The sequence below is a fragment of the Notamacropus eugenii genome, chromosome 6 (assembly GCF_028372415.1).
Source record: "Notamacropus eugenii isolate mMacEug1 chromosome 6, mMacEug1.pri_v2, whole genome shotgun sequence".
Lineage (NCBI taxonomy): Eukaryota > Metazoa > Chordata > Mammalia > Diprotodontia > Macropodidae > Notamacropus > Notamacropus eugenii.
The window spans coordinates 3216961-3231189 of NC_092877.1; the positions used below are offsets into that span (position 1 = coordinate 3216961).

A 14229-nucleotide genomic window follows, 5' to 3' on the forward strand; every position below is an offset into this window, starting at 1 on the left:
TTTTTTTGAACCTGAATAGAACTTGATTTTTCTTCCTATTCAATTTCATCTCATTGATTTGAGCCCAGCATTTCAGCCCCTCGGGGTGTTTGAATCAGTATTCTGTCACCTCATTTATTCCTTGTCTTTCTCAACTTTATATCATTTGCAAAATAGTTAAATATTTTTTTATTTTTAAATATTTTAATATTTTTAAATACATCTTCATGAAAGATGTTGATAAAAATGTTAAAATGAGGCAATGTCCAGGACAGGGCTATTAACTATTTCCCTCCAGTTTAACGCTGCATGACTCTTTTAATTAGTCTGTAAGTACAGTTACCTAATGAATTGAAACTCCACCTAAAAATCCTATCATTTAGCCCTTATTTTTCCATCTGTTTTACAAGGATTCCGTGGAGGTCTTTGTCAGTTAATGATGCTAAGGTCAAGGCTGTGACAGCTCATGGATTTGCCAGTCTAGATATTTGTCAGTAGTAACAACCTACTATTTCCTTTCTCAGAAAAGGAAATAGTTTTATTTGACTTATTCTTTCCTATCTTTAACATGTTTTATAAAGAAACATAGTTTTGCGTGAATTATTCATTTCTTTTTTTAAACATATGTTTTGTTATTTCTGGATGTCCTTTGCCTCCCCACCACACCCTTGGAATTGATTTCTCCCTTATAAGAAAGAAAAATAAGTAAGCCAAAGCAGCTGATAACAGAGTGCTTGCATTGGACAGTGTAGGCAGAATTCTGCCACTGTTGTTTCCCTCCTCTCTGCTGAAAGGAGGAAGATAGGTTTTAGTATCTATTCCATAACTCATTTTTTCCATTGTTAAACCTCTTACTTATTTTTTTGTATTTTTGTAGTCAGTGTATATTTCTTGTTCTTCCAGCTCTGCTTCAAGTCACACAGATCTTCTCCCATTTCTCTGAATTGTTCTTCGGCATTTTAGGCATGTTTGTTAGCTGTTCTCCAGCCCGTGGGTAGCTACTTTTGTGTCCAGTTCCTTTTTCCGCAAAAGTGTTTCTGTGAACATTGTGAGATGTATGCTGGATCTTTCTACCTTTTAATGGCTTGGGGGTATGTTCCTACTATTAAAATTACTGAGTCAAAGTATAATTATTTTATCTCACATAAGTCAGATTTCTTTCCCAAAATGGTTGAGTCAATTCCTAATTTCATCAACAGTGTTTGGCATTACTTTTTTCTAATGATTCACCTTGTTCTTTGCTAAAAAGATGACAACTTTCTAATAATTATTTTAGAAGTTTGCCAGTGATTGCCACCAAGCCTATTGATATCTACAGAGTTCATCTCTGTCCTCTTAAAAAGAAGTGTTACTTGGCTTATCTTATCATTAGCATCTTTCTCATCCTCCATAATTTTTCCTTTATTCTGCCCCCTCCCTCCTCTAATCTTTTGTGTATACACATGAGAAGTAGCATAATTTGTGTAGAGAGTAGTTGACTGAAAATCAGAAAACTTGGGTTCTGCTCCTCATTCTCACTCTTGTTCACTATGTGGCCTCAGGTCATTCCATTTCATTGAGCTTTTACTTTATCTTCAAAATGAGGGATTGCTTTTAAGGTCAGGCACCTCGCCCAGGTCAGATAAGCAAAAATAATTAAAAGCAGTGAAACTCAGTGTTGGTGGAGTTGTGAAGAAATAGGTGCACCCATCCATTGCCTTCATTCTCATTCAGCTGGAATTGCAAACTCAAAAGTGGAATCATGTGAGATTCCATCTCATCATTCCAATAATTTGTTTAACTCTAGAAGAGTTCTTACTAGGGCTTCTTAGGTCTGAGAGATTTTTTTTAAAACAATATTTTGATAACTGTATTTCCTTCTACTCGTTCAGGTGGAATTACAAACTCAAAAGTAGAATCTTTTTGGAGAGCGGTCTGACAGAACCCAGTACAAATGAGAAGAGTGATCATCCCCTTTGATCTAACAGTGTGAGGAGCATGTCCAGAACGTTGGCCAAAACAGAACCAAATGAACTCTAAAGTTCAAATGTTCATGGCAGCGTTATTTGCAATTATTTAAAAACAAACTGGAAACAGCTACGCTATCTAATACTATGGGCATGGTTAAATAAATTGTGGTACATGTGTGTAATCAAACACTATAATGCAGCTAAGACTGACATAAAAAATACATCCAGAAAGACTTTTATGAAATATGTACCATCTCCCCTGCCAAAAAAAAAAGAAAACCCCAGAAGAACAGAATATACATTAACTGCCCGCAAACATGGAAAAGTGAGTGAGAAAGAAAAGAAACAGAGCACTCTGTTACAGACCCCAGAGGCTAGTGACTAAAAAGTTCTGAGAGTTTAAGTATTGAAGTTAATTTCAATGGTACTATGCAAACTTGGTTTTCTTGACATTTATTGACATCATTATGTTTATGATCCTTTGATATGAACTAAAATGAAGAATTTGGTATAGATGGTCTCTGATAGCCTTTTCAGCTCTAGAGTTCTGACACCTTTAAAATCTGAGATCATTGGAAAAGTACCTTGTGAAGCAGGCACTCTTAATGTTTTTTGTTTCCAGGACCCCGTTAGCACTCTGATGACACCTATGGAATCTTCATAGAATAATGTTTTTTTAAATGTACAAACATAAAATACATAGGATCGCCAAAAAATTATATGAAAATGTTGTTATCAAAATATTGGTTTAAAAAAAAGTTCACAGACCTAAGGAAAGGACCCGTACTAAGGCCTTTTCTAGAATTATCCTGACTACTGGCTTAAATTACTAGAATGATGGATGGAATCCTTCTCATATCAGCTAGGAAGAGTTAATTTGCCTGTATATTCACCAGTCTGATCAGGAGGGTTTTTAACTGAAAATGGACGTAGGAGGGGAGACCAGTGTTGTTGTCGTCTGCTCTGTCCCCTCGAAGTACGATGTAGTAGAAAGATTAGGCTTTTGCCTGGTGGTCAGATTTTGAATTCTGACTCTGAAATTCAGTTCACTAGATAGGTTGTTACCACTCTGTGCGAGGCTGAACATTCAGAAAAGTGTATAGACAGAGCATCCCTGGATTCCAGCCATACACTTGACAAAGCCTCTCATCCTTGTAGGCTAGGTAGAGAAGTGTAGATCCAATGATGGTATGAGGTGGATTTGTACTTTGTGGCTTGACAATACCCTAATTCTTAATGGAGTGATAGCAACCTAAATGGAGGTCTCTCCATGGCCTTATGCTGTCAAACATTTTTATCAGTGACTTGGAAGAAAGTATATTTATCCAGTTTACAGACCTCATGAAGCCAAGGGTTGCGACCAAATTAACATCCATATGACGTCAACATGTTGGAATAAAGAGCTGAATCCAGCATGATGATGTTTAGTAAGAATAAAGCCCAATTCTGAGATTCAGAAAATTGAGTACAAGATGCTTAACAGCAGTTTCAACGCAAAAGGCTTAGAGGTATTAATTGAATACAAACTTCCTGTGAATCAATAGTATGTATGACCCATCTCCTAGAGACACTGGTGTGGTCTTGAGCACCATTAACAGACAATACTCACAACAAGTAAAGTTACAAGCTAGCCACATTGTATGTTAGACCACATCAGAATTAACCGTGTTTCACTCTGGGCACCCCACTTTATTCATGCATTCAGATTTTTTATTTTTACATCACCTTCACTTCCAAATAATAGCCCTAACCCTCTCTCCACCTCTAACCAAGCAATCACCTCCTATGACAAATAATGGGAAAAGAGGGAAAAGAGTTCAGTAAAATTAATCAGCACATCAGCTGAGTCTGACAGTGTGTGCAGTGTTCCATACCCATAGGAGTGACACACACCTAACCTCCAGGAGGGTAATTGTAAAAGAATATTAAAAATCTCTAGCATAGCCAAAAGAATCAGGATACTCACAACTGTGTCTTTCTGAGAATTTCTTGATTGTTCAGAATGTTAAACCTGGAGGAGAAAGGCAAAGGGGACTTTTGTATCTCTTCGTAAGTTTGTAGTGCTCAGTACCTAGCATATAGTGCATTATATGTAGTCAGCTTTGATGACTGACAAAGTGAAATTCAGATGTATGAAGGACTTACACAGGAAGAGGACTTGGACTGGTTCTAAATGTTTTCAGAGAACTGATAGAAGTACTCAGTGATGGCAAATAGAAGAATGCACATTTCAGCTTGGCATTAAGGTATTAAAAAATCTAAAATGTAGATCTCAAGGTAGAGTAGACGGCCTTAGATAATAAGTTGCCTGTTATTGGAGGTGTTCAAGCAGATAAACATTTCTTGAAATCATTTAGAGAGACTAGGAAGCTGGCTTCTAAAGTCCTTTCCAATTAAACTGGTTCCCTTTTTTCTTAATTAGATTTATTAAGAATTGTGTAGCTAGGGTTCCTTTTTTTTTTTTTTTTTTAGTGTATTCTGATCATTATGAACAGTATTTCTTTTTAGTCTTGAGATGACAGCAGTATTTTTTCACTAAACTGTTTGGAGCCTGAGGTGTATTTTCCTTTATCTTAAAGTTGTTATTTATGTTTTTATTTCATTGCCCTTTCTTGTTAGCTAGTTAAGACAGGGACTGGTTCTTTTTTACCTTCCCAACCTCTGCAGCATTAGCATAGGGCCTTCCTTGCACCTAGTAGGTACTCTGTAAATATTTATTGAATGAATTAGTGTCCAGTTTTGCCCCGTGTTTCCTTTCCTCACTGATACAAACTTCAAGATGACATGGTCACTTTCTCTCAAGGTTCCTGTCACTTCCACATCGCCAACCAGTCGTTGGTCAGAATTAAGTCTAGAATAGAAGTATTCCTCGTTGCTTCCTCTGCCTTCTGAGAGATGAAATTGTCAACAAGGCAAGTCAAGAATGTTAGATGCTCTACTTTTAGCAGAATTAGAATTCCAGCAGATGTCAAGATTGTTGAATTCTTCTGTTACTACTGTAGCTTGCCTCTATGCCATTTTTGGAATCTATATGAGGAAGACATTATCCTTATCCTCCATCTGGCTGGGTGTTCTGTAGTATGTCACTACAGTATTGCTTCTGGTTCTACTTTTATCCTAACCTAAGTGGTTTTGACACTTTAATATTCATCCTTTTCCACCTGGATACATAGAAATCAGGTGTAAACAAACCAATTCATTTTAGAAAAATGTTATTTACGCAACTTTTCAGGAAAATATTTCTTGTAGAAAGTAAAGTAGACCTTCTCTACTGCACATTTTCATGCAGTGTTATAATGCCATCTGAATCAGAATGTTTTGATTAGGTTTGGAGTATTGCATGATACACTAAAATGTCATTTTTACTGTTTGTTTAGATTTTCCGTCGAGGAACAGAGAGAAATTTGGATCTTTCCTGGAGTGAGCTAAAGAAAGAAGTTACTTTAGCTGTTGAAAATGAGGTGAGGTTTGAGCAGCAAAATTAAAATTTCATATAGCCTTACATATTTTTCATCAACATTAGTAAGAAAGTAACTTTAGTTTTATTAGTGAGAAACATGAATATGTGAACTTTTAAATTAGAGATTCATAGGTAAATATATACTTCTTCAGTGCAGGAAAAAGTGAGACCATGAAGTCATTCTTATCTGTAGCTCCATTTGAACTGTCTTTGTGTAGAACCTCTTTTAATGAGAGAGAAGTATTATTTTGGGGAAAAAAGTCAGGAGCTGCACTAATATTTTTATCTTATTCATTCTGCCGCCAGCTCCAGGCAAGTGTAACAGAGTATGAATTCTCGCAGGAAGAGTTTCGACAGTTACAAGTTGAGTTCTGGTCCAAGTTCTATGCCTGCTGTCTCCAGTACCAAGAAGCATTGTCCCGCCCTCTGGCATTGCATATGAATCCTCATGCAAACATGATGTGCCTGTTAAAAAAAGTAAGGAAGGCAGCATGCCCAAGGACTTCTTTCTCCTCTTCATTGGACTCTTCTGAATGCTCATCTGCTACCTTGTAATTCCTCTCTAGCCACATAGTAATCATCTGATCTTCCTGTAGAAATGCAGTTCCTTTGGAATTAGAGATTATTCCCCATTTTTCTTTGAACATTTTAAAATTAACCAGAAGATTCCCATTTCCAGGGGTTCCTGTCTTTTCTTGTGCCCTGTGCTCTAGTGGATCATCTCTATCTTTTGCCTGATGAGAATCTTCTGACAGAGGATGAGACCACCATTTCTGATGGTAACAGTGATTAATTTTTCCCTTTTTGAATGCCTTTCTTCAGCCTTTTAGTCACTATCCTTATTTCAGATAGAAGAAACTTGCCACCATGACATTCTCTGAGGCCTTCCTTGCACCTAGTAGGCTCTCTGTAAATATTTATCGAATGAATTAGTGTCCAGTTTTGCCCCGTGTTTCCTTTCCTCACTGATACAAACTTCAAGATGACGTGGTCACTTTCACCCGAGGTATTCGAGCAAAACTGATTGGGCACAAGTGTTTTCAACCTTCATGCTCATGAAAATTGTCAGCTCTGCCTATTTAAAAAGTACCGTCAATTAATATTCACATCTTTATAGTTGACATTTTTTTCCTTATAGATTTAGACATTGCACGTGATGTCATATGTCTTGTCAAATGCCTCCGGTTGATCGGGGAATCCATTTCTATGGAAATGTCATTCATGATGGAAATGGCTTGCCACCACCTTCAGTCTCCAGAGAGGGCAGCAGAACAGATTCTGGAAGACATGATCGCAAATGACGTGTAAGGGAGAACTTAGGGTAAAGTCTGCTTCATAATGGAGATTTTGTGATCTTTGGTGCTAAAGTAACGTAGTAGAAATACATTTCAAATGGGTACTGTGTAAAGTGAGTCAGTATTGTTAAGTAGGTGAGCTAATTTATGCATGGGCAAACTGGCAAATGATTTTACATATATGGAAATAGACATGTGAAACATAACCCACATGTTAGTCATTCATTTCAGTGGCATCTGAACCATAAGAAAAATGTTCTCTTCTCCTGTGGTGGATCTTGGCATTTCTGAGAAGCCAAAGGAGACAGTTTCTTGACACATTGTGACAGAGGGCAGTCTTAACTCTTTTTAAAGCTTTGTTAAAAGCTTGAAAAGTTGTCTTTGCTTAATGACTTTGCTTTAAGTCATTAAAAAGGTAAGAGTCATCTTTGGATGGCTCACCTGTCTCTTAGGATGCTTTGTTTGAAGTGTTTTACTACCACGTTGTCATCAGTCATCAGGGTTCTCTTTCTGTCCACACAGAGAAAATATGATGGAGGACATCTGCAGTAAACTTCAGGAGATCAGGAATCCAGTCCATGCCATTGGACTCCTTATACGGGAAATGGACTATGAGACGGAGATGGAAATGGAAAAAGGGCTCAATCCCAGTAAGTGACACAAGAACAAGCGTTTTCCTTCAACTTAAAAAAAAAGTCACATTTAATGCCACTGCAGCTCCATTATTGTACATGTTTCTATTTGCTTTGTTGCAGCTCAGCCTCTTAATGTTCGCATGAACCTCGCTCAGCTTTATGGCAGTGGTACAACAGGGAATGTTATTTGCAGAGGTGTCTGTAAAATTGCTAGTACTCGCTTCCTTATCTGCCGAGACCTGTTGATCCTGCAGCAGCTCTTGATGAGGCTGGGAGATGCTGTAAGTATTACTTTAGGAAATTGGGGCAGGTACCCATGACACAGTCACTAGTTGTATGAGAAGTGTGGGTGCCATACAGATCACCTTTGTCCATTTATATTAGGATGTTGCTGCTGTTTGTAAGGTAGCAAGGAAATCTAGAGCAGGTGCCTTAGGGAAGGGACTTCACAAGATGGTATTCCCATCTTAACTTAGATGTCTTTTACCTCCATGTCATAAAAGTACCCTGTTCTGTTAGGACTGGAGTCCTCCTGGACAGCCTCTGCGGAGGCCCTAAAAGAAGGGATCTTCCTGAAGTTAGACAACTTGGAGCAGAGCCAGGACTGGGAACCAGGGCTCTTTCCACCACCCCACCTGCCGCTCATGTGTGAAACCAAAATCATAGTCCTTCCACTTCTCAGCAGTCTTACAAAGATCTGAGATGTCTCTAGATATTCTGAGTTCCATGTACATGAGATGAATACCACCTCAGAAGTTTCAAGCGTGCTGTGATGGCAAGTGTCTTCATCATGCCAGTGACAATTTTAAATTCCCAAAATGTAGCAATAAATTGAATTTTGACCCTAGCCGTTAAAGCAGACAGCAAGTGACCTCAACCTTGTATAAAAACAACATTATATTGTCTCTTCAGCCTTGTGCCCAGTACCCATCATCACATGAAGTGCATCAGGACTAAAATATGTTGACCTGATTTTCTAAGGAGTAAGAGCTTGGTAATTTAGAGGCCCTTATCAAGGGACTGCACTTATGCTTTACGTCATGTCTCTTAGCTGATAGGCTTTTTGGTATCCATTCTGTCAGGGAGCCATCAGCATGTTGCTTTTCTGACATTGTGTCCCCTCTTAAAACCTGTTGTCATTTTAAAATTCACCACCTTTTCTTAGGTGCTTTTGGGAGGGAATCAGCTGTTCCAGTCTCAGCAAGACCTTCTCCATCGGACAGCCCCCTTGCTATTGTCATATTACCTCATCAAGTGGGGAAGCGAGTGCTTGGCGTCAGAGGTTCCGGTTGATACACTGTGAGTCGTTTCTGTTAAGTTTGTTAGTTGGTAGAGATTCCATTAGAGGACTTGTGATTGTGATTAATAGCTCGCAGCATTCGAGGTCTCTAAATGCTTTTGATGTTATTAGGACTTGATTCCAGCGTTGCAGCTTCCTTTGTTCATGTTCTGTCGGCTTCTCCTTATGCTGGGGATGCAGAGCTTCTGCTCTTCTCCTGTGATTTAGAGAGGTTATGTTGACAGTTCAGCTATCTTGGCTTAAAAGATGTACTGATCTCAGCAACACAAGGATCTCAGGCAACTCCGAAAGACTGCTGGAGAGTGCCATCCACATCGAGCGTGGGTCCTCTCATTGCTTCTGAGTCTTCTTTACAACATGACTCATGTGAAAATTTAAAATAAATAAAAATGTGCTAAACAAGCCTTTCTCCTCCTCCAGGGAGTCCAATCTGCAGCATTTATCAGTATTAGAGCTGACAGACTCCAACACTTTGACATCACATAAACTTGGTAAGAGCTGTTATCGTGTAGCCCTTTCTACTTCACTTTCAATATTGGCTACTTAGGCTTTAAAGTGATCCTGTATCATTGTGACAGTCATCTCCCAGAGACTCATGGCATCTGCAACCTTTTGTTTTTTAGTATCCAACCCTCAGACAATAGTGGAGCTATTTTTCCAAGAAGTGGCCAGAAAACACATCCTGTCTCATCTTTTCTCCCAACCAAAGGCACCTCTCACTCAAACTGATGTGAATTGGCCTCAGCTAGTTACAACAATTACCAGTTATTTCTTACAGCTTTTGTATCCTTTTATTCTAAAATTTCTGGGAAATTTTTCTCTTCCTACCTCAAGAATATTATGTTTCATAATATACGTTTTTAATGAATTCGTTGTTTTAAATTGGAGGGAAACGTACAATACTATCATTTATATATAAAGATGTTACTTCTGATCTGCCATCATTAGGGCATAAAGCATGTACTTAGATTTTTTTTTTTCCACTGGTTCATCCATCTTCCTTTATCTGGATTCCCTTTACCACTGAGAATATCTGTCTTCCATGGCATCAGGGCATTGTCAGTGACACTAGACTAGAAAAGAGGCAAAAAGACTCTCCGCAAACATGAATGACATTGGCCTAATTCAGTCCATCAAATGCTCATTAGGTTTATAATCAGCCATGAGCAAGTCCCTGTGAGGGGCTGCCAGGGTTAAAAATGAAATGGGCCTAGCGCTCAAGGAATGGAATGGGGGTGTAATAGAGACAGCATGCAAAGGGATAAGACAATAGAGGGCCCTTTGAGAAGAGAAGAAGCACGAACAATTGGAGGGAATCAGGAAAGGCTTGCTGTTAATGGCTAAGTGGGGCCATGAGGGGATAAGGAATGACTCCCACCCAACTGGCCAGCACATTCTGTGTGTGGAGGGAGGAAGGTAGCAACAAACTCAGGAAGCAGCTCAGAGCCCATTCGGCAAGTGTTGGCATATGGTGTGCTGAAGCTGGAGGGACGAGTTGGGGCTAGATTGAAACATGATTTACTAACCAGCTGAGCCAGACATTATGGACAGGCTATACAGATGGCGGAACACTTCACGTTTACCTTCTTAATGTAATTATTTGATGTAATCTACTGTTCATATCTCTTATTTCTGAAGAGAACATGTATCTCAGAGAGTCAGGGTGACATAGTGGTTAGAGCACTGGACTTGGAGTCAGGAAGAGCTCGATTCAAATCCCACCAAGCTGTGTTACTCTTGGCAAGCCGCTTCTCTTCTCTGAACCTCAGTATCCTCGTCTGTAAAATGGGCATACTTGTAACACCTGTTGTCTTGTCAGGATGAAATGAGAGTAGATGTAAAGCTTTTTTCAAAGTATTAAGCAATTTGTAGCTCTCTCCTTCCCTCCATCTCATTTTTTGTAGTGTTTTTTCAAAAGCTTCTGGGATGTGGCTTATTCTATAGTGTACATTTAGTTCTTCCAATAAAGGAGAAAAGACCTCTTCCTTAGCTAATGATTAGGTGGCCCAGCAATCCTGGATGCATCTTCCCGGAGTGTTTGATGGGAAGCTGTCAATACACACAGTTACAGGTAAGTTTTGTGTTTCACATTTGTTCATTTGAGTTCGCCAGGTCATTTTCCAAATCATATGTTTGGAGACAATTACCTTTCTTGTCCAAAACTATATCTTATACATCCCCTTTAGTCATACAGATAGCTCCCTGTTACTGTCTTCATTGAGGCATATTACAGGATTTCCTGGAGGTTGGCCAAAACTCGCCCCCAAAAACAATTCCTTTCTTTTTCTTTAGAACATCATTCTCAAGGAGTTAGCCTTTCCCTATCTTACCTTATCTTTTTCCCTAGTTCCTTTTACTGGTCTCTCCTCTCACATGGGAAGCAGTCATACATTTAAAATAACAAACGTTCTAGCATATGAATACAGACAATCATTATGAAGCCTTAAAATCCTCTTTTTAAAAAACTTCATACAACAATGAACACCAAAATTTGGAAACTTGCTGGATTTTTTGTGAGGGAAATGTGGTTTACTTTCTTCAGTCTTCCCTGATTTGGAAAAAAAAAATTTGATTTCTTTTGACAGCATAATCATTTCTAATATATCCCTTATCCTGCACCCTTCCCTGTAACAGAAAAAACTGGGAGGGAGAGCAACCTTGCATGCTGGCGTATACAGTGTTCTGTAGACAGAACATTGTCCTCACCCTCCAGAACAAGGATCAGTGATCGCATTTCATTTGCATTCATCTATTTTTTAGCCTTGTTTCTATTTGCATTCTTGTAGTAATTGTGTATAGTTTTCTCCAGAACTTTCTTCACTACTTACCTCTTAATACAAGTTGTCCTGTGTTTCTCTGACTTCCTATTTGTGTCACGTCTGGTACACTAATATCCCATTACATCTGTCTACAAATTTATTCAGCCATTCCTCAATTGATTGGAATTTTCCACTTTTGGTCCAGTTCATTGCTACAGCGAAGCACATATAGGATCGTGTTTTCTGTCCTTAACCGTGGGGTATATGTTTAGTAGTAGTAGGAATGTACAAACATTCAAAATGTGCAGACAGTTGAATGACTTTACTTGCTTAATTTTGAATTGTTTTCTCAAACTATGAGGCCTTTCTCAGCTCTACCAGAAGTATATTAATGTGCCTTTCTCCACACAGCTCTTCCATCACGGACAATTTATATCTCTTGTTTTTGCTAATGTGATGGGGTTGAAGTAGAACCCAGAGTTGTTTTAATTTTAATTTCATTAGGAGCATTTTTTCATATGGTTATTAATTTCCTTTTTTTCTTTTGAAACTTATGCATGTCCTTTAACCACTTACTGTGTGAATTGTGACTAGCTTTTTTGAAGCAACTGGAAAATCCAAATAATAGGGTCAAAATTGAGTCACTAGATATGAGGAAAAATACCAATGATACGAAGAAATAGAAATTTGTGCTTGCTTTAAGTTCAGTATTTTTTCCATCTCTAGGCCCAGGATAGGAGTTATACTAGCACACACTTAAATGATACTTGACAACTTACAAAGTACTTTCCTTACAACAACTCTACAAAGTAGTAGCAAACATTACCGGTCCCATTTTACAGGTGGCAGGGAAGGTAACACTTATTTGTTAAACACTATGTGCCAGGCACTGTGCAAAGCACCTTACAAACATGGTCTCATTTTTATCTTCACAATGACCTTGTGAGGTAGGTGCTGTTATTATCCCATTTTTCTGGTTGAGGAAACCAAGGAAGATGGAGGTTAAGTGATTGCCCAGGGCCATACAGGTGATGTGTGTCACAGGCCTCTATCCACCATACCACCAACTACCTAGATGAGAAACAGCCTCTCAAAAGGTTGTCACTTCACAAAATCAGTGTAGCTAAAATGGGAACGAAAGCAGAAAACGGGAAGGGGAAGAAATTTGTAGCAAGTTTCTCAGATAAAGACCTTATTTCTCAAATATATAGGGAGCTAAGGCAAATTTATGAAAATAAAAGCCATTCCTGAGAGTCAATAAATGATCAAAGGATGAGAACAGGAAGTTTTCAGAAGAAATCAAAACTATCACTAGTCACATGAACACATGCTCTAAATCACTACTGCTTAGAGAAATACACATTAAAACAACTCCAAGGTACCAATCAGATTGGCTAACATGGCAGAAAAGGAAGATGACAAATCCTGAAGGGGACGTGGAAAAATCAGGACACTAAGGCCCTGTTGGTGGAGTTGTGAACTCTCCTGACCTTTCTAGAGAGCAGTCTGGAACTACACCCAAAAAACTATCCAAGTGTGTAGACCCTTTGACCCAGCAATAGCACTACTAGGTCTGTATCCCAAAGGGATCAGAGAAAAGGGGAAAGGATCTATGTGTACAGAAATATTTACAACAGCTCTTTTTGTGGTTGCAAAGAACTGGAAACTGAGGGGATGCTCACCTCTTGAGGATTGGATGAACAAGTTGTGGTATATGACTGTGATGGAATGCTAATATATTATAGAAAATGATGAAAGGATGGTTTCAGGAAAACCTAGGGAACCTTCTATGAACTCAGGAAAGTGAAGTGAGCAGAACCAGGAGAAAGCAGTACTGGGACAGGGACCGACTGTCAAAGGTTTAGTTGTTCTGATTAAGGCAATTCCAGTGGGCCCATTTTGAAGAATGCTATCCACCTCCAGAGAGAGAACTGATGAATTCTGAGTGCAGACTGAAGCATTCTTTTTTTCCTTTCTTCATTTTTCTCCTTTTTGGTCTGTGTTTTTTTTTAGCAGCATGGCTAATATGGAAATGTTTTGTATGACTTAACATGTATAACTGATATCGTATAGCTTCCCCTCTCAACAGATGGAGGAGGGGCAGGAAGGAGGGAGAGGATTTGGAACTCAAAAATTTTTTAAATGGATGTTAAAAATAAGTAGAAATTGAATGGTTAAAAGAAGTTGTGACTTATCCATAATTAGATATTTTGTAAGCGTTGTGGGGTCAGAACTCAGACTCATGATAATCACATTCATGCTATGCTCTCTTCTCAAGATAGATACTGCAAGTATTATCTCTCTTCTACAGAACAGTTTGTTGAGATGTGAGATGAAGGCACTCCTCGAACAAGTCTCCTGACTTTTAATTCACTTTCCATTCTACCTGGCTCCCTTAGTTCTTGCTTTGCTTTTTACCTTTTCTAATACGAGAATTCTTCTTGTCTTTAAGGAATACATTCGCCTGCTACAGCCTTGGTGTCAAGTGAGTGTTGGCTCCTGCCGCTTTATGATGGGCCGGTGCTACCTGGTTATGGGAGAAGGACATAAGGTAAATTTATTCTTATTCTTTCTGCTTGATTTCATGGGGGAGGATCTGGTAACTGTAAGAAACTTTACTGGAAACTCTAAGAAACTTTAAGAAAGATACTGCTGTGAAGAATCATTGGATTGTCTCCTTGTACTTGTTCAGGTCCCAGTCACTCAAGTGCCGGCTTTCATTTGCTGTAGCCTTTCACCCTCAGAATTCAAACCCTCGTTTTGTTGTTGTGAGAATATTTGTAAAGCCTTAGTGCGGTGCCTAGCACAAGAAAGTCCTTAATGACTGCCAGTTCCCTTCCTGTTCCCCTCCT

The 14229-nt window shown here is 38.8% G+C and overlaps 1 protein-coding gene across 1 annotated transcript in view; it reads left to right on the plus strand.

Moving 5' to 3' along the window:
* NUP160 (nucleoporin 160) overlaps window positions 1-14229 on the plus strand; it is a 47196-nt gene that overhangs the window by 13032 nt on the left and 19935 nt on the right. The window contains exons 12-22 of the mRNA XM_072617519.1: window positions 5306-5389; window positions 5695-5865; window positions 6068-6167; window positions 6527-6692; window positions 7206-7333; window positions 7439-7599; window positions 8484-8617; window positions 9039-9109; window positions 9242-9401; window positions 10620-10689; window positions 13830-13928. Of these exons, the coding sequence (XP_072473620.1) occupies window positions 5306-5389; window positions 5695-5865; window positions 6068-6167; window positions 6527-6692; window positions 7206-7333; window positions 7439-7599; window positions 8484-8617; window positions 9039-9109; window positions 9242-9401; window positions 10620-10689; window positions 13830-13928 (1344 nt within the window). The remainder of the gene's footprint in view (window positions 1-5305; window positions 5390-5694; window positions 5866-6067; window positions 6168-6526; window positions 6693-7205; window positions 7334-7438; window positions 7600-8483; window positions 8618-9038; window positions 9110-9241; window positions 9402-10619; window positions 10690-13829; window positions 13929-14229) is intronic.